We start from the raw sequence: 26,449 nt of genomic DNA, 5'->3' as shown, positions 1-26,449 counted from the left end.
GAGTTTTATAGTCAAATTTTAATTTTCTTTGTTGATGTCTAAAAAGGTTCATTCTTTCTTGAGAAGCATTAGATCGTACTAGCCATTTTAATAGTTGGTACAGCAGCGCCCTCGCTTCGGTAAACGAGGTTGTATCACGAGAAAGTGGTTTACATTCCTTGGAAATGGAGCGTCTACAGGCGAACAAAAAACGTGTGAGCAAGTTTTTGTCGAAGTCGAACACTGCAACATAAACTAACAATTACTTTCGAATGAGGCCACATCTCCTACCTCAAAATTGGCGGGCGCACACAGCATGCAACATGAGAGTGATGCATGCGTGGAATCAAAGAATAGAAAAGAACCATAAGCAGCAACGATCAGGCCACTGTACAATATGACTATAATACGGGACGACAGGCATGTTGTCCGCATGACCCCACAGTATTAATTCAATCCTGGTGCACGATAATTGGTTTAGGCTTATCTGCGTCGACCGATTGACGAGGTCTGCTGAATGCTAGATTGGGGCACGGATGCATTTGGGTCGGGTTTCATCGACCCAAAAACACATCGGGTTTCATCGACTCAAAAACACAAACACCTCAGGCATGTGAACATCGTCGATAGCGTTCTAAAAGGCAGATAGTCCTGTTTTCGGTCGATTATCATTTCAATTTGTTGATGGTCGGATATTCATTATATACTAATATGATGGTGAACTCAATCTATAAGTAGGCATTGTCGTATGTCATAGCGGGAGAACGATAAATGTGTTGGCAGAGGTATCATTGGATACAATCCCATCAGTGCTCTAACTAAGTTTTAGAAGCCAAGGTCATAACTGTGGATGCCATATTTAAACAGGACAATAATTGAGTACATTTATCCTAGAATGTGCAAGTCTTGTTCGAGGAGCTTCACTGTTTCAGTGTCCTCGGCTGTTGCCTAATATATCGCTCATCGCACAGGAGTGGAATATAGTTAGTCGTCACGATTCTCGAGCAGATCGTGTCAATATATTCAGGACTCTCATGTAAGATAATTCCTCAGGAACACTTCCAACGACGATTCGATTTGAAGTATTTATCAGGAGTAGATGCTCTCGAACACGTGGAGGCTTTACATCATACTGATTTTATTTGGGTTAAGACGGTGTGCAGTTCTGAAACTATAAGGATTTATGGATAATCATGTAATGAATCTGTTATATAAGTTTCATTCCACTAATACTTGTCTTTGTCTGTATTACAATTTCCATTGACTACAATATATAAACAATATTAATTCCTATTGTGTCAGATGGACATGTTTTACAAACATTTACAGCCAACTGAGAAATATGTCATCTTGCTGGTTTAGTGGCTTCGTGAAGTGCTCTAATTTTAAGGTCATCTAATATTATTTGCCTTGAAGATTCAAAGACAGAGGAAGAAAGTGATCACCAGTCAATTTATGCCCAGAAAGACAGCGTAATTCGACACTTCTCAGAATATATTAATTTTTCGACTTGTCAAAATGCATCTACAAAGAAAAAAATAAACTAAATATTATGTACCTAGGTATATTGGAAATGCCTGGTCTTGGATCAAAAGCGACTAATTTACGATGTAGGCTAAATATTACTGAAGTTAAATCTCAAATCATTAGTATAGACGAAATTTGAGATTAAATTTTTCTTGTAGTAAAATAATCTCTATAGTTTTCTAATACATGATGCAACATGCATTGTCATTCACTGTATAGATGAAAAACTAAATAAAAGACAGTACCCACATATTTCTTACAATTTCTTCGTAACGTCGGTGTAATTTTATTGTATCTAAAGTGATGAAATGGAAAGAGTGTAAGTATGACCTAAAATCGTGATACCCCACGATTTGTCTAATGCAACAGAGACATAATCCTCTGTTTCCTCTTAAAATGAGTAAAACTATATTTTATGTTTCCTCTTAAAATTCATAAATCAGAATACCTTGACATTTTGCGATCAATTACATTTTCGTCATGCATCTGACTTGAAGACATAAATTCTCTTCTTCCAGTGTTTTCCATCAAACACAAAACTTCTTTGTAAATATTAGAAATTTACACAATACAAATTTGCTTTCGTCAGTCGATGTACTCTCCTAGGTATTAGCACACCTCTTATGTAGGTTTATCTGACGCAAACCGCATACCAGTTTTTTTTCCTTTCTTGTTATAGTAATAACTGAGTTTAACTATTCTTAAATCTTAGTTTTGTTTCGAAGATGGGTATATTTTTTTTAGATGAGAAACACTCACACTAACATACAAAATGTCTTTTTCCCTTCTTCTTAGCTTAAAATGAAATTTAAATTTCTGACGAAGGAAGGCAATATTTGTCGCATAGTTCAATTGGAGTGTAATTCTAAAAGTTTAAGGGGAAAATGTTGCATGACACATTGCTCCACTCAGTATGAAAGTCTCTCATTCTTAATGATAAATTTCTCATTAATACAAGGAGCTATCTTTCTTTAATCTTGTGTTTTAATTTCTCATGTTCCTTTCTTTCAGATTTATTATATACTCATTCTCAGGATTGTAAAGTATAAATCAAAATAGCTTTATTTGAAATATATTGGAAATGGTGTTTAGAAGTAGAAAATCCAAGAAAGATGAAGGTTAGTATTTTACCAAGAACAAAGAAGAAATTTATAAAACTTCGAAAACACTTACACAGTTGTAATCATTTTGATCATTAATTTTTAACTGAATAGTTAGAAAAAAATATTTCGTTTTATATTAATTTATTACTTACTTTAAAAGTATAAAAATCTATTGCATTTAAATTACATTATGAATCAACAGTTACAAATAATAATCATCAGTACTAAACAGAAATAAAATGTACTATTTTCTCTATGAGCTGCAGCAGCCTCTCGTAGATCTCGCCAGAAGACAATTATATACAAGTACTACAAACCAATTAACAAAATTAATCCAATTGGTTGATATAGCCATTTGCAAACACAGAGAAGTTTGAATTCTTTCATTTGAGTAGGTATTGGGCTCAATATAGTCTATGAACTCCAGTATGGCTCCACAAGATAACCTTTCATGTACCAAGTCAACTACTGGGCCATCTGCATTTAAATTTTTTACAATAGACTTTCGATATTCTTTGCATGTCTCATAGTAACCATCGGTCATTATGGCTGCTATCACTAACACAAGAACTGTCATCAGAGCACATAATAAAGCCAAGGGAGTCCAGCAAATAACGTTGTCTGTAGTCCTCTTTACCTGTCTGTTTAATTGTCTTACTTCTTCACTACGTTGTTGGGATCTATCATGTTGTCGAATTTGTCGTGACTTTTTTCTTGAATTAACTAGCACAATGCAGACACGGTAACTGTGATAACCACCGAGGAGAAGAGAAATAGTTAGAATTGGAACCTGTGAAAACATTAGAAAAGTACAGATCTCTGTTGTTCCACCTATCAACTTAGTGAAGGTCATCTTTCCGTACAACAAACATCCATCAACGCAAGTATCTTCCAGCTCTTCGTTCCATTCATCTAGTCGTCTGTGTACACATGAATCAAGTTCCTTTTCCCAGTGTTTGAAACTTATTGCAAATGTAACCAAAGCAATGAGCGATAGGACCAGAGACAAAAAGTAAAGAACTGATAATCTTTTCTCAGCTGCGTAATAATCCATGATTTAAGTACTTTGCGGGACCTAGAAAAAAAAATGAAGAATCAGTTTTATTTTGCAATAATATCTGGAGCAAATTCAGGTTTAGTATGTGAGGAATACTGGATACGTTTATGTGATACCCTACCTTGTAACTGAAAGGTTTGAAGAATAAATACACTAAGAATCTCTCCCAGTAAAATGCATGTTATTTTCCATTATTTAAAATAAAACTTCTTTTTAAATGTCAACATTCAAATGTCGTTATATTAACACCTTATAAATCAGAAAACTATACGAAATTGGAATTATAAAAATTTTCTTCGTGTTGGTTATAGGGAGAAATAAGTCATAGTGTGGTTAATTTATTTATTGCATTTCCAAGAGAGAAAACCACTCCAATTGTATAGTAGAAAGTAATTATAAAAGTTCGTGTTAACAATACATTTGAAATTCAAAGCTTACGAGGATAATTTAAATTGAGCACGAATAGAGAAAGACTCCAAAAGTTTCATTATTTAAATGTCTTATTCATGATGTGTTTATATATGTATCAATTTATGACCCATACTTTTGTCTCATACATAAATATAAACCTCAAACTGAATATTCCCATTCATGTTGGTTGTGAATTACCATATTTTCTCCCATTTCCTTCAGTTAATAAAAAAAAAAATGAAAACTTACATCCAATATAATTACCATAAAATATAGAAATATATATATTGAGTTGTATTTATGCAAAAATAAATAAATAAATAAATAAACAGAAATAGTATATAAAAAGATAAAAAACAATGACAAAAGTATTTATCTGTAAGTTAAATTGTTTGTGTAAAATTGATTTCACGTTTAAAATAATTCAATACGGACGTAAATTTTAAGTAATTTGATTTCTTCAGTTTCATATGCCAAAAGTGCATTCGGAACGGTGGACACACTTTATTATTTTTCCTGAATCTCAGTTCCTGCTATAATTACATTTTCAGAGATTCTTGAACTCATCTTTTTTGTGGAACTTAACGTTTACAAATAAGTATTATTATCCGAAACACCATTCACTGTTTTGTAAAACAAAAACATTATAATTTCTCTTATAACTATCAAATATGTTTATTCTTGTGAGTCCAAACTTTCCGTACGTATCATTTCTTATTCAGATACGGTATCCAAACTTTAACTAGCCTATTAAATATTACTTCCAAATCTTGAGAGTACATATTACTTTTGTCGAGTTATCGTTATTAACAAAAAATTGGTGTCATGAGGTTTTTGGAGGAAATTCTACTATCTGGAGTATTTTTCATAGTTTTTATTTCTTTATATATTTTAATCATCATCCACATATACTAAACATTTTGAATATTTTAATGACTAATGTATGTAGTGAAAAATAGAGAGTGTATATAATGTGTACGTTTGATACTAATATAAATCACAGGTTTATAAACTTTGAGGAACCTCATAATTAATTTAGTTTCTAAGTTTAAAATTAAATATTGCAAAACCTCTCTAACTTCGTAACCTACTACTTACTCAAATCGTTCAAATTATGGAAAAGTTCAGCATAGAGGGTTTGCAGTAACAATATGTTCGTAGAGTTTTTCTTCAGTTCCAGAAAAGTGTAACATAAAGAGGATGTTCAACTTCAGGTGTTTTATTTTATATGTTACATTGATACATTCTGCCTTCTGATGTCATAATAAGATTAAAAAAATGTATCTGTTAAGTCATTGTCACGCAAAAATAGTAATAAATCACTGGTGGTAGTTCACTTGTTCAAAGAATGTCGTTACTGTATGCATCCGATAGTTCGGATCTGAGCTTTTCCTTGTTCAGCATCGGATAGGAACAAGATACAATTGTTAAATCATTTTTCGTGAAGGAATGTTTAAAAAGATGCACATTTAAACAGAAGGGTGGACTCGTGGTTGATTTTCGATCCCTTCAGCAGAAGTAACAAAAGAGAGCAAGGTCAAGGAACAAAACAACTGAAAGTGCGGAATCAACAACCTCTACAGAAAAAGCGAGTTTTGGCGACAAGCAAGCTTCAAACCTTTTCGTTCGGAAAGGGTCAGGTGCAATCGTGTGATGAGGGCCTACGATTCTTGGCCCATGGCACCTATATTCAAGCTGAGTTTCCCACGTTGTTCGCTACACGAGTCAATGCAAGACGATACCAAGTCCACACTGCAACAGCTCAGGCCCTTTTTCACCTTTGTTTTATATTGACCGCGTGATTAGCGTGCCCATAAGCGTAAGTAGTACATGAAAAACTGATTTGAAGGAGTCATAACTACTGTTTTTGGTTCAGAGGGAAATTATAGCAGTAATACTAGCAGGATAACTTAAGATATATACATTTTTCTATGTTAATACAAAAACAATGGGAGGGCCGGGCGGCCATGGTGTTTACCATGGGCGGCCAAAACTGCTGCGACACGACAAGTGATGATGGGATTTCATGTGTCTCCTTGGAATATGTCAAGCATGCCTCCACGGCACGTTGCAAAAGCTTCTCAACTACAGCTGGGAAAGTCTTGGTATGCAATCATGGACCAGATGTGTTCAATTGGCGAGGGATCAGATAAACGCGCCAACCAAGGAAGTAGTGGTATATCGTATCCATCTAGGAAGTGTAAGAATGTTTATGCAGAATGTAGACGTCACCCAGTCTGTTGGAACCGTATCGCCAGAAATGAATGTGAGCATCATAATGCTGCAGATAGAAGCGCAACTTATTCGGGAATAGACACTTGGCTCTTCATATTCGCGACACCTTGCTTCAGGCAAACGGAACTGCATCAATGGGTCCCTTTGAAAATATTCTTCTTCTCCCCGTCCGACAACGTCGAACTGTTCACGGGTACACTGATTGCTGTGGGTTGTGGCTACCCGATCCACCATAGCATATGCGACCCACATGTTGGAATCTGTACCTTGTTTTGAATTGCCTTTCTGGAGACATTGATTCCATATTCGCATCACTGTGGCTGCATTCCGTAACAGATATATCAATGTTGCGAAAGGTTAGTTCGCACTCACAATATATTAAAATTCTCCCACAATCAAAAGCGAAAACTAGAGTTGCTGCCGTATTTGACGATGAGGCATTGTACGTCATTTATACATCCACACGTCGCGCAAGCACCAGGTTTTTACTCTCTCTGGCCTATCTGCAGTTTTCTGTAGACGTGGATGGAGCACATGATGCATTGCAGGACTTCCTGCTAATTGGTTTATTGGCCTTTCATACTTTTCACATTCTGCAAACGTGGGATCAATCCAATGCTCCCTTCTTGGCATTTTTAATGTCCAGCAATGTATTTCAGCTCCCTAATTTCAGAACTGTTTAATTTCCGTTCTTCTTGACAGAAATGACATAATTATAGTAGAAATGATCTCCATATTTTACTTTTATGTTTTCTTTACAATTGCTTCAATAGGATAAAGTAATGTTCTCCTCGATGGTCTAGTGTCTAACAAGTACACATTTGGTGCACGTGGTCCCAGGTTCGATTTCCGGTGGGAGCGCACTAAATTATATTTTCACACTTCACTTCCATTAATCATCCGTTTTGTTTAGTCTAAAGGGCATAATCATATAGCGTTAAACTACAATAAATAAATAAAAATATAAAGTAAATTTTACTTGGACAGATCTTAAGTTCACTGCACATTAAACCAGGACTAGGCATGCCAAACTTGCGGCCCTCGGTTTACCCCGAGAAAATAAAAAATATTCCTAGGTATAATTTACTGATTTACAAAATTATACCAACGCTGAGAAAGTGCCAGCCAATTTACAAATTGAATTTTAAAAAAATCAGTGCAACTTGACTCTAAAGTAAAAATTTAGTGATGTGGGTACTCTCAAATTTTACAAATACCTGTGTGGTCCCCAGATGCCCACAAATTTGCATCTTACGTGATTTCCATGTTCGGTAGTACGTATCATGTTCGTGAACAACTTGTTTTATTTAAGAAAACGAACAAATCCTCGGAGAGATTCCGGTTAACAGATATTCATCTGATCTTTTTCTTTTTTTTTTTTTAATTGATAGTGAAAATGAAATGAAATCTTTCAGCTTCAGGCCCCACGATTTTGCCCGTTAGGCTTGGGAGATGGGTGATTAAGGCAAGTGAATCGTGATGCAATAATTGCTGGAATGTGAGAGTGGGAAAAACGGAAGTACCCCAAGAGTCCTACGGACACAATGTTGTCCACCAAAAATTTAATTGGCCGGGAATGGAACCAGGAATCACACACGCTAGAGGTAAGCGCTATACCACTGAGCCATCCTACCCTTCGAAAATTGCTAGTGCGAGCAGCATGTCTCCAGACATCCGAAACCTGGTTGCAGGAAAACGACGCCAGGCATCGGGTAAGAAACAGCGTACGCGCCTCTGGTGTGGAAGACCCGGGTTCGATTCCCGGCGGAGTTTATGTGCTTCGGATCCTACGTTAAGCTGTAGGTCCATATCTCATATAACTTCGCTGCTCAAGGGGACGCTACACTCAAAATCAATCCTTCTATTTTTTTTTTTTTTTTTTTTAAGAATCGCAGTGTTAGGTAATATTTTATGTAGTTTTTAAAATAAGTTTTAAGTTTGAAAATTTTTTTCACGCCCGTGCTATTATAGATTGATGATAATTTGGCCCACTTAAGATGTTGAGTTCGACATGCCTATATTATACTAATCCGATCGTACCGATTCAACTTACCGATCAGTGTAAACTACAGTGTGAAATATACATATAATATGCTTTCTTTTATAAAAATGAGCTTGTAGTTGCTATTGGCTATGTGTAGTACACTTAATTTTGAATAGTGTTAACAGTCGAATTAATTTCCACAAAGTGTCACCTTATAAAATTTTGTTTGGCCCATTTGCAACAAATAATATAAATCTAAATTCGTTATCATAATATGCACGTGCCTCTGCTTTCTATATTAAAAAAAATAATATAAATCATATTAAAATGATTGGTTACCAGTAACAGTTGAATTCTTAACAAGTCTTCCATAACATCATCGTCACAGGTATTGTGCTATTATTAGCAGGTCACTTACCGTAGCTGAGAAGTTTCCATACTCCACGGTCTTCAGCTAACCTCTTCGTCTTCATATTAGAGGTCTGCACTGGCTCGGACCGAGCCCACGGGCTTAAGCCCGACCCCACCTGCGGCCCGGACTCCGGCCTACAAAGCATATATCACTTCGGGCCCGGGCCGGGCTCAGGCCGTAAATTTTTAAATACACAACAATACTTCTCAGGCATTTTCGGGACTAACTTTGTAAATATACTGTACAACGATATTTATCGGATAGTTCTTTCTGGAGAACTTCTAAAGCACAACTGCAAAATTAAACCTCTAATTGCTGTAAATAAAAAATACAATTTTGTGTTAATTATTAAGTTTCCGTAATTCGGGCTTATTTCGGACTCATTTGATTATAATACGAGCTCGGGTCGGGCCTCGCATTATCAATTCACGGACCGGGCCGGGCCCGGGCTAAAAATTCCGGCGCGTGCAGACCTCTATTTCACACACATTTTTTGTTTTAGTAGACAATTTATCACGGGGTAGATGTAATAGCAGGTGAGGGTCTGCTACCATAAATTGCTTAGGGCTGCAAGATGGCTAATCCGCCGCTCCATAAGCTAACCCAATTACAGGATATGAATGGGTCATTTTGATCATACAATAAATTTCATACACGTTATGGACAGATATTCTCCGCACTAGGCGCGCGTCAAAATTACAATGGATATGCTGAATATAGCAGAAAATGATTTAAATAACTGTCAGTTAATGGGTTAATAAATTTAGTTACAATTTATTTAAAGTCATCAAACGATTTTGGAAATATACATTACTGAAAACCTATTAAAATAATTTAATGCAATAGTTGATTGAGAACGTTTAGGTGATTCTATGTTTCTATGCTCCATCATTCATCAGACTACTTCAAAAGAAAGCTAACAGTGAAGTTATAGCAGAGTTCAAATGTTGAGGTCAGAGTGTAGTTTTGAAACAAACAAACTTAATATCAGTATTTATGCTATCGTAGCTTCATTTTTTTAAAAGAAGTTATACTTACATTGTGAAAGAAATATCTTGGAAATGATAAATTAAAGAAAATATTTAGTTCTCAGAAAACCGTAAGTTTAACCCTTTCAGACCTGATTTTTTGTTTACTCTCCGGTGTTATTGTTATTTTGAATTATTATTCTTTATGACTTGACAAATGAAATACAACCGTCAATTCGTTTGCGGATGTCATATTTAGAGAATTATGGACGAAACATTTTGCATGCATTAGGGTTGAAATACGTATGTAAAATAAAAATGGGATTAATCGAACACATCATTGTGATCTATATAGTTTAGAAACTCAAAATACATCACTAAAACAAGAGGAGAATTTTTTGCAAATAGCTTGTTTCGCCAAGAATAAAACAGCCTACGTGGCTGAACTTTGACCATTGTGATAGCACCTGCAAGTAGTCTACAAGAAACGTGCCTTGCTTCCTGACAACAGATTAAAACACCACAGAAATAGTGGAAAGTGATTTAGAAAACTTCAAAGAATTCTGACATAAAAACCCAGCCATTTAGAATCCTCCAGAGTAATTATATTAAGTCTAAAACTTAATGTACACAAATGTGACCACCAGGTCTGAAAGGGTTAAATTTCCGTGACCTACTGATATTCTTAATTTATGTTATCAAAATTAGAAATTAATTTAATGACTATGATGTAATTCTTTGTTTTCAAGTTTTTTATAGGATACACAGAATAATTACCCCAAACCACTGCTAAGTGAACTGATAATATATTTAACCCCTTTCTGCATGATTTCTTTTCTTTTAGCGAAAAAAAAGTAATCAGTATTGGAAATCCTCATATGGGAACTTGAAAAATGAAGTAAAACTTGGATTTTAGATTTTTCACTTAATTCCGACGAGAAATAAATAAGTGCCATATCTGACACACTTACAACTCACCAAAAACATGCCAGATGACACCAAAATCTCTTATTCATACACGTCAATATCTCACACAGCAGACAAAACAGTCATTTGATGCCTTTGATAAATCACAAAAAAGCTAAAGTGAAAAAACGGTATGTGCCATATATGGCACGGCATGCGGTATGGGGTTAAATATGTATATACTCACAAGGGAGGGGTCACGAAGTGGCTCCACTGAGATCTGAACGAGACAATTGTGTTTGCATTTGATATATTATAACTAGACGAATCCGAAAGTTCTACTTGCCACCGAGCGGAATGTCATGAGTTACAACATATAGTAGGGGAGCATATGTCATCCCGTGGCAGCTTTCGTGAAGATAAGACGAGAAGGCGACTTTTTGATTTAGAAGAGCCTTCTGATGAATAATTTCGATGGTGTAACTCGCTGGTGCGTGGCGTGTACATATGGTGACGTCATCAAAATGGCGGACAACTCGATTCAAGAAACAAGCATTATCGCCATTGGTTATGGACCGATTTTCTTTTTCCATAGCTCATTTTAAAGGAAATTAAATTTCCTATAAAAACTGTTATGTGAGTATTTCCTCTAAAACTAAAGGTATAGGAGTTATTTAATAATTTAATAAAGTGTTGAACAAATATTTATAAAATAAACAAAAATAACTCCAAACTGTTAATTTTAGAGAAAATGCTTACATATCAGATTTTATAGAAAATTTACTTATCTTTAAAATGAGCTATAAATGAAGAAAATCGGTCCATTAATAACGGAGATTTGTGTTAATTACATAATCAAAATGACAGTCACTAATAAAATTTTGCATCCAAATATGTCAACCCGTGCTATTTTCCGCGAAGATAAGATGAGAGGATAATTTTGTTTCATTTAGAGAAGCCTTCTGGTGAATAATTCTGATGATGTCACTCACTGGTGCATGCTGTGTAGACATGATGATGTCATCACAATGGCGCACAATTCGATTCAAGAAACAAGAATTATCTTTGTTGTTTACGTATAGATTTTCTTTTTTCATGGTTCATTTTAAAAGAAATTACATTCTCAGTAATACGTTATGTTAAGTACTTTCTCTAAAACTAAATGTATAGTATTTAATGATTTGTTGAATTACTGAACAATTATTTATTAAAATGTTATACGTAATAAAAGGAAATAGCAGAAAAATATCCCAGATATCCAAATACCTAGTAGACATACTATTCATATACACTGATAGAAAAATATACATTATCTTCGTTGTTTATCAGCCTACTCTTTTTTCTTCTAACGTTATTTGCAAGTTAAATAAATTTCCTATGAAAAGTTCCATACTATTTTTTTTTAAACATTCATAGTTATTTTGGAACAGGGATGCAACAATATTTGCAAAGTGAGATACTGAAACAAACAGCACAAGTACATATATATAATTGTCTGTGTGTATGTGTGTGTTATACAAATGGAAAATGAAAGGTAGTAAATTTTTAGAAAAAATCTAGTTCAACTATGATTTTACATGATAATAAAAATAATTAACATTACGTATTACATTAATGTGATTGATTAGTGCTTAGTACGCCATCTCTAGTCTGCGAGTCAAGCTCTTGTTTCATTAGATTATTATGCGACAAATTTTCACAAAATTCCTGACTGGCTCCACACTCACACATTTCAGTGCACAGCAATCTATAAAGGTAACCAAAAACGTTCTGTCGCTTTTTGTAGAGGTTTGTGTTGGCCCTCGCACCGTGAGTTGAATGAGAATGGAGATAAGATGAAAGTCAGTTGTTAATGTGGGTATATCCAACATACTACCTGGTTGTGGCAGTTTAGTTACACTATGAACTTGCGTGATGACAGAGTGAACATGGGACTTCCACAGACCGTCATAAGGACGTGTATGCTGTACGAGTTCAAACTGGGGTCAAACACCCCTGCAGCGGGGCGGAAGATATGTCAGGCCTTTGGTGAGGGTGTCGTGGCTACGCGGACAGTGCAGTGATGGTTTTACAAGTTTAAGGACGGTGACGAAATACTCGAAGACGCACTACGTGCCGGAAGACCAACATATGTACAAAATGATCTGCATGCAGCAATTTAGGCGAACAGCGGCCAGACATGTGAGGAACTGGAACTACAATTCAGTGTGAGTGGAGAAACCATTCGACAGCACCTCCATCAACTTGGGAAGCACTACAAGTTGGGTCGATAGGTCCCACATGATTTAAATCCAAGTCAGAAGGCAACGCGAGCAAACACCTGTGTTTCTTTGCTGTCTCGTCTGAGGAAAGAGCAGTCTTGGGAAGTCACGTAACGCAAGTAACGCGTTTCTTTTTAAGTAACTTTTCCTAGTAACATGTTACATTTTTTTTCCAAAGTAACTGTAACGGGAACGCGTTACAAAGTTTTAAGTAACGTACCTAGTTTGCGTTACTTTTTTCGCGTTACATTTCGGATGAGTAACTACAATATATGTATATTTTTTTCAGAAACGAATGTTTCTTTCCTGTAAGTGAATTTCTCAGAATGGAGCAATGGAGCATGAACGATGTCAGTGACCGACAGTCAGTCACCGACATATAGAGAAACAGATAAGATCATAGTGCCTCTTGCTGTTTCTGGAAGATGAGGACAGTTTCAAGGAAATCACATACTGATTGCAAGCACCTGCAAAATTTTGTCGTAGATTTTGACAGCTCCAAATCAATACATTCAGTGAGTGAACTACTAGTGCAATGGTACCGGTAGTCTATTTTACTTTGATTGGTGTTGCTTTTATAAAGATGGAGAACGAAAATATTTTATCGTTCGAACATTTGAAAGAATACCTTTTCTTAAAAGCTGAGGATGATGGTAGATAGAATTTAAATTTAAGTGGTGCCCCGGAGGGAAATATCAACAACTAGGGTGCCATAATTAACGATATACAGTAAGGGGTTAATATGAATAAACTGTGTTCTGATGAGTAACCCTACTTTATTCATGTAATGTTGATGATATCTAAAATTAGAGTTCCTTTAGATCAGTTCGCGTATCCTAAAGTCCCGTTGATTATAGAGTTTGGAACTACCTTTAATGCATACTGGCAATTTTAAAGTTACTGGCAAGCTTTGATTCACTCCCAGTTCATGTGTTCTCATTTTATTAGTTGTAGTGTAATGTTTCTCTATATTCTGTATTTTTAATTTTACATAACAACATTGTTATTATTATATAATTAGTTTAGCAGAATAATTATAAAACAACGATTTTTTCTAACTCATAGTGATGGGCACGAGTCGAGCTAAAACTCGACTCGACATGAAACTCGACTAGAGTTCACGAGTTTCGACTGGAGTCAAAGATAATTTTCTCGAGTCGAGTTCCGAATCGATTCACTGTTTTTAGCGTCGAGTTTCGAGTCGAGTCGAGTTTCATATATGACTCTCTCGTTTTAACTCGTTTTGAAATCATGGCCTGATTACACTGGAAAGCGAAAGCCATGAGAAATGTAAGCTAAGCAGTAACATGGAATACTTTTAGTATTGCTCACGAGAGGGAGCACTGCTCGCATCTCGTCTCGTCTCGATAGCGAGATCGCAAGAGATTTTTTAATAACAAGCTCAGCTCGGCTCGGCTCAACTGAGACGATGGCTCGAGCCGGCTCGCTTGGGGTGAACCATCGGCTTGATCTGGCTTGGTTGGGATGAGCCATCTGTTCGGTTCGGCTCAACTGAGCCCAGGGCTCTAGCCGACTCGGTTGGGTGAGCTGTTGGCTCGGCTCACTTCTCGGTTCGGGTCGATAGTGAATGAGCTGTGAGCCGAGCAGCTCTAGTCGTTGACAATTCTAAACCCGGGCAGAGCAGTTTTGAAGATATTTGGGCAGTGCCCTATAACTTTTAACAATGTTTGACTCGAGCCCGAATACTACAACCTAAACTCAGAAGCTCGTGAACAATGTCCTTGACTCCCAGACTTCACGTCTACGAAGGTCGGCAATCAACTAGTTTTTTAGTATTCAGATACAAACCGTCTATCTTTCATGTTTATACAGTGCTGTTATAAATAATAATAATAATAATAATAATAATAATAATAATAATAATAATAATAATAATAATAATAATAATAATAATAATAATAATAATAATAAAAGTTGTAAAGTTGTAGGAGTATCATTGATAATAATTATATTGTCTATACAAGACACTTGAAGAGAGTACTCGAAACTACACACCGGATTTGGCTCGACTTCACTGTTGCCACACTCGAGACTCGCGATGATGCCAACACGGGTCTGAATTATGCTAGATTTTTGTAAATTATGCCAGATTTTCAAATTATCTTTCCTAGCTAATTTTAAAGACCCGCCCCTACTTATCTTCATTATTTTAATGAAGTGTTTCAACTGTGTTCATATACAATACAAAGCTAATATGACGCTGTCAGGACTGATAATGAAATAAATTGGTAAATGGAACATTATAAGGGAGGAAGGTCGAATTTATGTTTTATAAATGGATAACATTTTAAGAAATATATACACAACATGCCGCTTCCGACACAGGCCTGCAACATTTCTTTAGTGTACTACTAGCTCTCCCCTGACGCTCATATCCCTCCCCTATCAAGTTGTTAATTGAAAGGGATAGAAACATCCCAGATAACCAAACATTCAGGTTTCAGTTGACAGTAATAAATCTATGGGTAAGTAAATATGTTTTGTAGAGTCACGTTTTGCTATTTTTGAAAATTTCTCTGAATTCAACAATAAATTACAACCGCGAAAATACTGACTGGTCTCATTGTTCCAACCATCGCTTCAACTAAGAATTCCCGACGGTCCTTGAACCATCTAAATTTTCGTTCTCTTTCTGTTCATCAGAGGGAAGAATGAAATTATGCTAGATTTGGCCAAGATGCTAAAGTCAAGATGCTAGATGCTAAATGCATGTGAATTATGCTAGATCTAGCACCAAGATGCCAGATATGGCTTCACTGCTCGACTTGACTCGAAACTCGACCCGAATTCAAGTCGAGTTGGAGGAAATTTTTCGAGTCGAGTTCTCGTGTTGAGCTCAAAGTTGTCTGTTTCTAGTCGAATCGAGTTTCAAAGAAAACTCGCTCATGCCATCCCTACAAGTAACGCAGTATGGGATTTTAGTCATTGTTACATTATATGGAAATGTTCATATAGCTGTCAAGTAAAAATTTGTTCTTGCGTCTACATAAAGCGATTCAAAACGTGCGATAATAATAATAATAATAATAATAATAATAATAATAATAATAATAATAATAATAATAATAATAATAATAATAGTGGTAGTAATAGTAGTATGGAAAATTGAAGTAATAAGATTTTTTTCACATATTCAAAGTTTCGGACCCAAAAGTAACGCGTTACTTTCGAAATAAAGTAATAGTTACCTTTTGGGGGCAAGGAACGCGTTACAACGCGTTACATTTTTACAAGTAACTTACCCAACACTGGGAAACAGCCATTTCTGGGTAGGGTGTTGGCCAGGGCCATGCTGGGATACTGAGGGCGGTGGACAAGTCTACTAAAAGGGCGCCCATACAAACGTGAATATACGGTTTATATATATACAAAGTGGCGGATCCAAGGGGGGCTATAGCCCCCCCCTTGACGCTCAGGTTTACACTGGGTAAAATGGGCTTCAATCCTGCTTTACACTGGATAAAACGGCAAACTATGGTTTAGCCCCTCCCTTGATCATATCCTGGATCCGCCACTGTATATATATATATATATATATATATATATATATATATATATATACAGTAGAGCGTCGATTATCCGAAGTAATTGGGGGATAGGGATGCGCACGAGACAAGATTTGAGACTGTCTCGACTCGAAAATGTGCTGTAAAAGTGATGTCTCGACTCGAAAAGTATATATTTTTCTATTGGAAGAGCTGTGTCTCGACTCGAATTTTGTCAGGAAAATTCTGTCTCGACTCGACTCGAACGCATCTCTATTGGGGGACATGGGTGTTCGGAAAACTGCTTTGTTCGGATAATCGAACTGTACATGTTTATTAGCCAAAAAGAAGTACTGTACAGTAAATTTATTCATAAAAACAGGCATCTCTTTAAGTATTACAAAGTAACGTACAAAGGCAACTTTAGTAGGAATATATAGTATGTGGTGCAGTTTATTAAACAATAATATGTACATATTACATACGCATTTTGCATGAACAATACACACAGTACACAAAATTAACGTTTAAAAAATCCTTTATTTTGGTCTGTCTAAGCAAGCCTACACGCTTACGAGCAGCTAAGTCACGCACTTTTTTCATTACAGATATCTGAAAGTGGACGGTAGGGTGGGAGAGTAACAGGTGCGAGTGAGTACACAGTTCGGTTAAGCGGTCGTTCGGTTGACCGACGTTCGGATAATCGACGCTCTACTGTATATATATATATGTTACCGTCAGAACCCGAAATTAGGTAAAACTAGAATTTCCTAGTTAAAACTAGTTTTCTCAAAGCCGCTTCGAAAGAACTAGTATTAACTAGTCAATACTAGAATTTACGATGTTAGTTAGGTAGTTCTAGTTTTTACTATTTTTCCTTCTAGTTAAAACGTGTTATTACTAGTCAAAACTAGTATTAACTGAAATGTGTTACCGTCAAAACCCGAAATCTGTTGAAACCAGAATACCCTAGTTAAAACTAGTTTCGTCAGCCTTTCGTATTAACTCAGTATTAACTAGTGAATTGTAAAATTGACAACGCTTATTAAGAATGCGTAGTTTACTATTTATTTTCATTAAAATACAATATTACTAGTGAAACCTGAAGAAATGTATTTATTAAGACACTTAGAAATAACTTTTCTTTTGCACAAACATCATAAATGTTTCTATATATTTCTAAAAAGTATTATGGCACTCACAATATCATAGCCGTTTGGTTGTCCGCGAACTCCTCCTAGACCGTTTGGCCGATCTCAACCAAATTTAGCACGCTGATAGAGTATGTCGTGCTGAGTGACAACATAGGTCGAAATCAAAAATCCGATGTACCATCGAGGAATAATCACCGAAAAACGCTTCCTCCTAGACCGTTTGGCCGATCTCAACCAAACTTAGCACGCTGATAGAGTATGTCGTGCTGAGTGACAAAATAGGTCGAAATCAAAAATCCGATGTACCATCGAGGAATAATCACCGAAAAACGCTTCCTCCTAGACCGTTTGGCCGATCTCAACCAAACTTAGCAAACTTAGCACGCTTCGCTCAGCTCATTTCATTGCAATCGGGTATATCCATTGCATTCCTAGTTAAGAAATACACAGAAAAGACTTCCGTTTTGCAGAAATATCTGAAATGATTTTGTATGTTAGCACAAGGTAAAATACACACTACTATTGCACTACTACTTATTCAATTCGGTGGTGCCAAAGCCAATCTACTGACGTAATATTGTATATTTATTATGAAATACAAAGAAAAACGTTTTTATTGCTAAAACATCTGAAATGTTTCTATTTGTTACCACAAGGTAAACTATCATGGCATTTTGAGTTGCAGAGAAAACCTTTATTCTTGCACAAGCATCTTTTCGAAATACATGCTTTCTTGCACACACAACGTGTGAACCCTTGTGGGGTTAATGCTGCTTTCCTGCTGCAGTTCTCAACGAAATTTCAGTATCTGGTACTTCGACTGGTGTCAGGAACTGCTCGTGGCAAATGTCGAATTCAGACCTACAACAGACACATTTTGTTTAATCATATGGTGTGGGAATCCTGAATCACTTATATAAAAAATAATAATGACTTTTCAAAACAAAATAATAATGTATTTTAACGCACAATTTCCACACTCGTCATAATTAGTATTTCAGAGAAACACCGGTAGTTAATCTGCGTATTTTCTACAAAACGCCAATGCACTAAAGCACATTTCACGAGTACCGGTTTCACAAGCTAAACAACAGTCTTTTACCGGGATCAAGTTCGTGACATGTTATCAATCTACTGGTTAGTACACAGCAGACAACAACAGATGGATTACACATTATTAAATCAGTTCCGAAAAAACATAATGGACATTATAACAGAAAATTATTTTGACATAAAATGATGTGAAGAATCCATCATTATTTCGGTTAATAATAATATTACAGACACGTATAAAACACTAACATCTATGGTTAAGGGTGTTGACCAAGCTCCTCCCCATTAATTTTTCCTTTTTTTGAAGATTGTGAGAAGTTGTAGGTCACTATCACCATTTTGGAAAGCAAGCAAGACAGAATTTAAGTAATTCTATGATCTAAAAGGATTAGCGCTGTAAACAATTTACTTTCTGTATAGAAATTTGAATAGCTGTGAATAATAATGTCACACGCTGACTACTCAAAAATCTAAACAAAAAAATAAGTTGTTTACAGGAATAATCCTTTCAGATCACAGACTTATTAAATTCTATCTTGCTTGCTATCCAAAATTGTGATAGTGACCTACAACTTCCCACAATCTTAGAAAAAGAAAGAAAGAAAAGAAAAGAAAGTGGTGGGAAGCTTAGTCAACAGCGTTAACATATACAATATAGTTCTTAATTACCGAGCGGCCATAGATCAGTTGGTAAAGTGCTGGCTTCGCATTCGGAAGGTCGCAAGTCCGCGTCCAGCGGCCTACCATCCTGACTGAGGATTTCCAGCTTTTATCCCTCTCATACCAATCAAAGAATGTGATAGTACCTATAAAACTAGGCCTTAACCAACTTCCTTCCCATATGCTATCTCGTACCCCATCCCGGCGTGTACCAGAGATGCTTAAAGGCCTTAAATGAAAATGCTTAAGGCCTTCTGCGGGCGTGGTCGCGGGCTCTAAATCCCGCTGGGAGCCCTCCGCCTTGGATACAAACCCGAGCAATGGTTCGGGTCCCACTTTAACCTGTAGGTCCCGTCGTTAGAAGCTCCTTAGCTTGTTTAGGACGTTAATACAAATTATATCAATAAGGAGCACATAAAAGACAGAAAACTTACCTGCAATATAATTTATCCAGCTTTCCATCCTTGGTTCCACTCTTGTGCAGATCTTCATTTTTTTCTAGAACAACTCCAATGACATTCCGAAAATCCGCCTTTGCTCTGTCCAATTCCGGGATTGGTATTATGACATTATCTCCCACTTCAACAGGTGGATGGGTGGCATCAGAGATACGTTTCATTTTCTTGGCCTGCTTTGACAAATTTTCACGTGCTTCTTTCCTGGATGATGTGATATCTACCGCACTAGGATCAGCCTCATTTTCTCCTTCATCAAATGTTTCATGTTCACTAAGGCGCTCATTCATGTCCTCAATAATACTCACGAAGTCGTCCTCATCGTTTATGTTTTGGAGAACATCTGATGACAGTGCTGAAGTCGTAAGTCCTACTCTTGGCTCAATGCCGAACACCGCACGGTATGGAGTCTGTTTTATTCCGGAATGATAAGCTCGATTTTTCATAAACTGAACAAAGCGGAGACCATTTGACCAGTTTGTTGTTTTATTATCATGCATCCACGAGGCAAGCATATTTTCTATATCTTGATTTGCCCGTTCTACTGACCCTTGGCTTTGGCTGTGCCTGGGCTTTCCGTTGACTAACTTTAACTCAGGCCAGAGTGTCGTTAGTTCCTTGATGACAAAATTAACAAACTCTCTGCCATTATCAGAATGTAAAATGCAGGGGGCACCAAATGTCAAAAATATGTTTGTCAGTTGGTAGGCTACTTCTTCAGCTCTTTTGGTTTGCAGCGCTCGCAGTAAGACAAACTTCATCAAATGATCCTCGTATACCATGATAAACTTGAACTTACGATCAGGGTGTGCTTGCATGTCTATCAGGTCCACTTGACATCGGCTGTTCATTTCTGTGTGAATTATTGGCTTAGAAACAAAGCCCTTCTTTTTCATACTTTTCTTCCGTTGACATGTTTCACACATTGACAGAAAAATATTTATCATTTGTGTCGTAACGTTGGCATATTTCCTAAAAGTTTCAGCTTTCATTCTATCTCGACCTCCGTGTCCCACAGCAACATGTGATGCTTCAATAACATCAAAGATCTCCTCGGCAGGTAAGTAGTACTTCACAGTCTCACTATTCGACGCCAGTTTTTTTGTTTCACCAATTTCCAAAACATTAAACCGTTTCAAACGTCTGTACTGTAAAGGTGTTTTCTTTGCAGCAGATTTTGCCTCTTCAACTTCAGTTAAAAGTTTACTGTAAACGTCCTTGGTCATTGCATTATAGTGACTGTCTTTTTCATTTTCCAAACGAATAATTTCTTTGAAGAATCTTTCCTTCAAAATTGTTTCGTTATCGGACTGACTCATTACAACTAATAATCACCTCACACTTCCCGAAACACTAACACACGCGTAGCCACGACAAGAGAGAAGCACCTGCACACTTTACAAAGGCTCCGAACAGACTGAGAGAAAACAAAACAATACTTTCCCAGTAGGAGCAAGTCCGAACTTGCAGAAACACTGTTAACTTATCCATTTTGGTCAGAACTAGTTTTAACTAGTAAAAACTGTATATGATTCACATTATATAGTCTTTTCCGTTAATTCCAGAATTACCTAACTAACATAGTAAATTCTAGTATTGACTAGTTAATACTAGTTCTTTCGAAACGGCTTTGAGAAAACTAGTTTTAACTAGGAAATTCTAGTTTTACCTAATTTCGGGTTCTGACGGTAACATATATATATATATATATATATATATATATATATATATATATATATATATATATATATATATATATATATATATATATATAAAGAGAGAGAGAGTTAGAGAGACAATTTGAAAGAAAGTATGGGTGCCATTTTATACCAAAATCACCACCAAATTTGTTTTAGTGTTATAACGTAAAAAGCTAACCTCGAATCGAAATCCTCTTTACTAGAGAAAAACTTACAGAAACTAGTTCCTGTAATAACATTTCTGTCAAATAAAAAGAAGCTAAATGTACCAATGACTTAATATAGCTCTATGGCCTATGGACGCAGGAGGTTTAGTGCCGCGTTTACAAAAGCTCTCAATTGATTTCTGACCTTAGCCAACTGGACCCAGTTTCTACTTTATATTTCAATTTCTGCGAGAACCATTTTAATACTGTCCTCCCATCTGCGTCTCGGTCCTTTTAACGGTCGTTTTCCTATTTGGATTTCCAGTTACAACTTTGAAATCATTTCTAATTTCTTCCATTCTGGCTACATAACCTGCCCATTTGAGCCTTCTAGACTTGATGACCCTAACAATGTTTGGTAAACGGTATAAAATTATACACCGTGTACAGTTCCTCCTTATGAAGTTTCCACCTTTCCCCATTCCCATTCCTCTTGGAGTTCGAATATTGGTTTAAGAATCTTGTTTTCAAATACTTTCAGTCTACGATTTTCCCTCAGAGTCAGTGACCACGTTTCGCAACCATACAGCACCATAGACATGATTATCCTTTATATTTTGAGCTACAAATTCCTCAACAGAACTAGCGAGAACAAAAGATTTCTAACTGAATAATAACACGAAATCCCTGCTTCCAGTTGACATCAAACTTTTTAGTGATTATGGTTTTGGTCTGTTAATAATGATCCTAGATATTTGAAAGTATCCACTTTATCGAAAGAAAATATTATTTGATATTTTAACGCATCCATAAAATGCAGTATTACCAGTGTTCGAAGTGGAAAAAAAGCAGAGGCGGTATGTTTAATTACAATTTTGCCTCGACATACAGGCTATCTAACTGTTGAAATGCAGTGAGGGTATGTTGCCTAAAAATTGCATTTCTATTTACATAATGACTCAAAACTATTGGAGAGCTTCTATGTAGTAACGAGGGGTGGGGAGGAATATGGAAAGACTCTGATCCCCGCCAACAACTTTCTGAAAAAATAAAAAAAAATATTCCCTTTATGTTATTTTATAGAGAATTATGCTCAAAAATCGAATGAGGTTATTAACAATTTCCTGCAGGAAATCGGGTCTCCTCTCGACTGTGAGTTATTCCAAAACCCCGGAAGGTCCGCTCCTACAGCAGACAACCCCCTAAATTCAACCATGCTCAAAACACGACATTTATATGCATTAAAAGAAGATACACACACACATACATAACAAAGAAACAATTCAATATGACACATCAAAATATAAATTAGGTGAATTTCTTCGAAGACGCCTTATTTTAAACACAAAAGGTAGGAAAACGATAACAAAAATGTCGATGTTGCCAACTTAGAAATTATTTATACATAAGAAATACGATTTTTTACGTGCAAAGCTATTCGTCTGTAAAAATGGATTTATTAAAGGTGTTTAGCATCTACTTTCCAGTGATTGTATGTTTTAATCATTTAAAAACCAGAGACGGTATGTCCTAATCACTGAAAAACCAGACGCGGTATGGCATACCACCGCATACCGTCTCACTTCGACCACTGACAAGTAAACCTTACGTTTGGGTGAATCGAGTTGCTGACTGAGACACATATGAGAAAGTAGTACTAAATGTGGTCAGTATTTCAGTCAAGTTTTAGGTGCGAAGCTCCAGGGGTTTAGGAGATACAGCTACCAGAACATCACATGGAAGTACAGAATAGTCTTCATACAGTTGGAGGTAAAAGCTCTGTAAGACCTCTTGTAACGACAAAAGATGAATAACAAATATATGGGTACATATTAGGACTAGGAGGAAGTCATATAGTAAGGGTATACCTGACGGCGGCCATCTTGAAATCCGCCATTTTGAATTAAGTTTAAGTTTTTAAAATAGGAATAGGGTCATGTGATACATGATTTAAGGCGCAAATTTAATCAGAAGAACAATGGTGACTTTAATTTTGATTTACGCGCAATTGGTAAAAAGTTACAGGGAAATTAAATATTGTTGCTGCATATGTATTAGTCCTTTACCCCACCTTGTAAATTTTGTGTTAATGATAATAATTAAATAAAAAGCAGATGGATAAATATTAGGTCTATGGTAAGAGTTGCCTTGATGGCGGTCATGTTCAAATCAGCCATTTTGAATCAGACAAAAGTTTTAAACAAAACGCATAACAGTGACACCTTATTAATAGCAAATTTTACCATAAATCCAACGGTATAACCATTTTTGCTTTATCATTAACCAGCATTTGTTATCGCATACACAAGTTGCTAATTTAAGGAAAATGACCAAAGTGGAATTGAGTCATAATTGAACTTGGGTCTTTCTTCCAGAAAAGTCCTCAATTAGTACAATCAATATGTAGTTCAGAAAAGAGTGCATGACTTGCACAAATGCTCTGCTCACAGTGAGCACACCTGACAAAGGCAATCGAGTTACACTTGACACATTTGTCGTTAACAATTCAGTCAAAGCAGTAGTCGTAAGGAGCGATCCATTTAATTTTGTGCTGGTTAATGATAAAGCAAAAATGGATATACCGTTGGAGTTGTGGTAAAATTTGCTATTAATAAGGTGTCACTGTTATGCGTTTTGTTTAAAAAATTTTTCTGATTCAAAATGGCGGATTTGAACATGGCCGCCATCAAGGCAACTCTTACCATAGACCTAATATTTATCCATCTGCTTTTTATTTAATTATTATCATTAACACAAAATTTACAAGGTGGGGTAAAGGACTAATACATATGCAGCAACAATATTTAATTTCCCTGTAACTTTTTACCAATTACGCGTAAATCAAAATTAAAGTCACCATTGTTCTTCTGATTAAATTTGCGCCTTAAATCATGTATCACATGACCCTATTCCTATTTTAAAAACTTAAATTTAATTCAAAATGGCGGATTTCAAGATGGCCGCCGTCAGGTATATCCTTACTATATGACTTCCTCCTAGTCCTAATATGTACCCATATATTTGTTATTCATCTTTTGTCGTTACAAGAGGTCTTACAGAGCTTTTACCTCCAACTGTATGAAGACTATTCTGTACTTCCATGTGATGTTCTGGTAGCTGTATCTCCTAAACCCCTGGAGCTTCGCACCTAAAACTTGACTGAAATACTGACCACATTTAGTACTACTTTCTCATATGTGTCTCAGTCAGCTACTCGATTCACCCAAACGTAAGGTTTACTTGTGAGTATTACGATCTCAACAAATTTCCATTTATTTAGTTTTCTCTGCATTTACTTTTAAGGCTATATCCCTGCAAGCGTTAATTAAGATTTCTGCATTCCTTTCTATTGTTCTATCATTCTCTATTAAATTTACATCATCAGCATACGCCATAACCTGGCAAATACAATTTAGCTCTAATACCTAATTACTGTCTTTGATTTTCCTTATAGTGTTCTCCAGAGCAAAGTTAAATAATAATGGCGATAACGCATTTCCTTGTTTCAGGCCATTCTCAACGTGAAAGATCGTGACAAGAATTTCTCTACTCGAACCTTACTTTGGGATTCATTTAAACATATCTTAATTAATCTACCTTTTTCGGTTTTGCAAATTCTGTAAGCATGTTGTACAATGTTTCCCTCCTACCCTAGTCTAAAGTCAATAGGCTAATTGATGTGCCAGGATATTGTATTCTCATTTCGTTTCAAGTATTAATCGAATGGTAAATATCTGGTCGATAGTCGATCGATTTTACCTACATCCGCTCTGATAATCTCCAATAATTTCATCTGCGTATGGGGTTAATCTTGCTAATAGAATGTTTAAGAGAATTTATTAGATCTTGACAGAAGAGAAATGCCTCAATAATTATTAAATCTGATAAAGTTCTTCTCGGGCAATCAGCCAGGTGAAAACTGGTGGATAGGCCAACGTTTCGAGAGCTGTCATCGTTCTCATCATCAGGGCAATTATGTAGAGATCGAAACGAAACGAAACGAATTAATAACTTTACTCTGCGGTAGGCAGAGATGGGCTTCTAGCAGGATGCTATTTTGCCCAGAGCAATGAAGGATTGAATGGCATGGGTTTCCCAACAAGTCGCTGTGATGGTGATAGTGTTTTTAGTGTGTATTAGTGTGTAATGCCGAAATTGTGTGTTGCCGAAATGATGGTATTTTGCTTGGTCCGTGGCTCTGTTGTGGCTCAAGTTTGAATATGTTTGTCGTTGTTTGTGTGTGGTTTTAGCTGTTGTTATTGAGGTCTTAGAATTTTTGTATTGGTGCTTAATGTTTGGTAGTAGGGTTGATTTTAGGGTGGGGAACGTGCTTAGGTAGGGATTTTAAGTGGATTGTTAGCTTTTTTTTTTTTTTTTTTTTTTTACATTGCAAGGAGGGAATGCAAAGTGGTTAAAGGGGGGTCTGTGGGTGTTCTATCTTCGTGAGTGAAGTTTTCGTTGAAAAACCTTTTGTCTAGGATTCTTTCTCTGTATCTTCTGTTTAGTTTTATGATCACATCTTTAATGGGTTGTAGCTTGAATCGGTCGTAGTATGGTCTAATGTCGTCTTGGTAGTTTTTCGTTATTCTCCGTAGCCAATAGCGCTCTGCGCGAGAGATGTCTGCGATGTTGTATCTATTGAATAGTGGATGACCATAAAGGAGTATAGGGCGAATTGCCATTTTGTACAGATATGTTTTGTTTTTGATACTCAATGAGGGGTTCATAAATATACCGCTAAGCGCTATGATGGTGCGAATAGCACGTCTTCTGCAATCTTGAATATGGGCATTGAGATTGAGTCTCTTATCGAGTAACACTCCTAAATATTTCGCTGTAGTGGTCACAGCAATCTTTTGATTTTGGATGGTGATATTGTTACAGGTGTCCTTTATGGAATGTCGGCGTCTGCGTGGTGGGATAAATAGGATC

General features: G+C 36.2%; 2 protein-coding genes across 2 annotated transcripts in view; both read right to left on the bottom strand.

Moving 5' to 3' along the window:
- Window positions 1–2,670: 2,670 nt before the first annotated feature.
- Window positions 2,671–26,449, bottom strand: part of LOC145667715 (uncharacterized) — a 49,767-nt gene continuing 25,988 nt past the window's right edge. Inside the window, exon 2 of the mRNA XM_081735175.1 lies at window positions 2,671–3,684. Within this exon, the coding sequence (XP_081591301.1) occupies window positions 2,863–3,663 (801 nt within the window). The 5' untranslated portion in view covers window positions 3,664–3,684 and the 3' untranslated portion in view covers window positions 2,671–2,862. The remainder of the gene's footprint in view (window positions 3,685–26,449) is intronic.
- Window positions 18,268–20,990, bottom strand: LOC145680369 (KRAB domain-containing protein 2-like). The gene is made up of 2 exons (XM_081750796.1): window positions 19,651–20,990; window positions 18,268–18,364 (listed from the first exon to the last, which is right to left on the bottom strand). The coding sequence occupies exons 1-2, from the start codon at window positions 20,988–20,990 to the stop codon at window positions 18,268–18,270; spliced, it is 1,437 nt and encodes a 478-aa protein (XP_081606922.1).

This window comes from Thermobia domestica, chromosome 1 (genome assembly GCF_964235325.1).
Source record: "Thermobia domestica chromosome 1, izTheDome1.hap1.1, whole genome shotgun sequence".
NCBI classification, from domain to species: Eukaryota; Metazoa; Arthropoda; class Insecta; order Zygentoma; family Lepismatidae; genus Thermobia; species Thermobia domestica.
The sequence above is the reverse complement of the archived record's forward strand: the minus strand, read 5'-3'. Positions and strand labels throughout refer to the sequence as shown.

What these genes read in the sequence shown, in the direction of transcription:
- LOC145680369 (XM_081750796.1), bottom strand. Translation starts at nt 20,990, where the DNA reads ATGAGTCAGTCCGATAACGAAACAATTTTGAAGGAAAGATTCTTCAAA. An exon ending in CTGGATAAATTATATTGCAG is followed by an intron (nt 18,365 to 19,650) that starts GTAAGTTTTCTG and finishes TGTCTGTTGTAG; the next exon opens with GTCTGAATTCGACATTTGCC.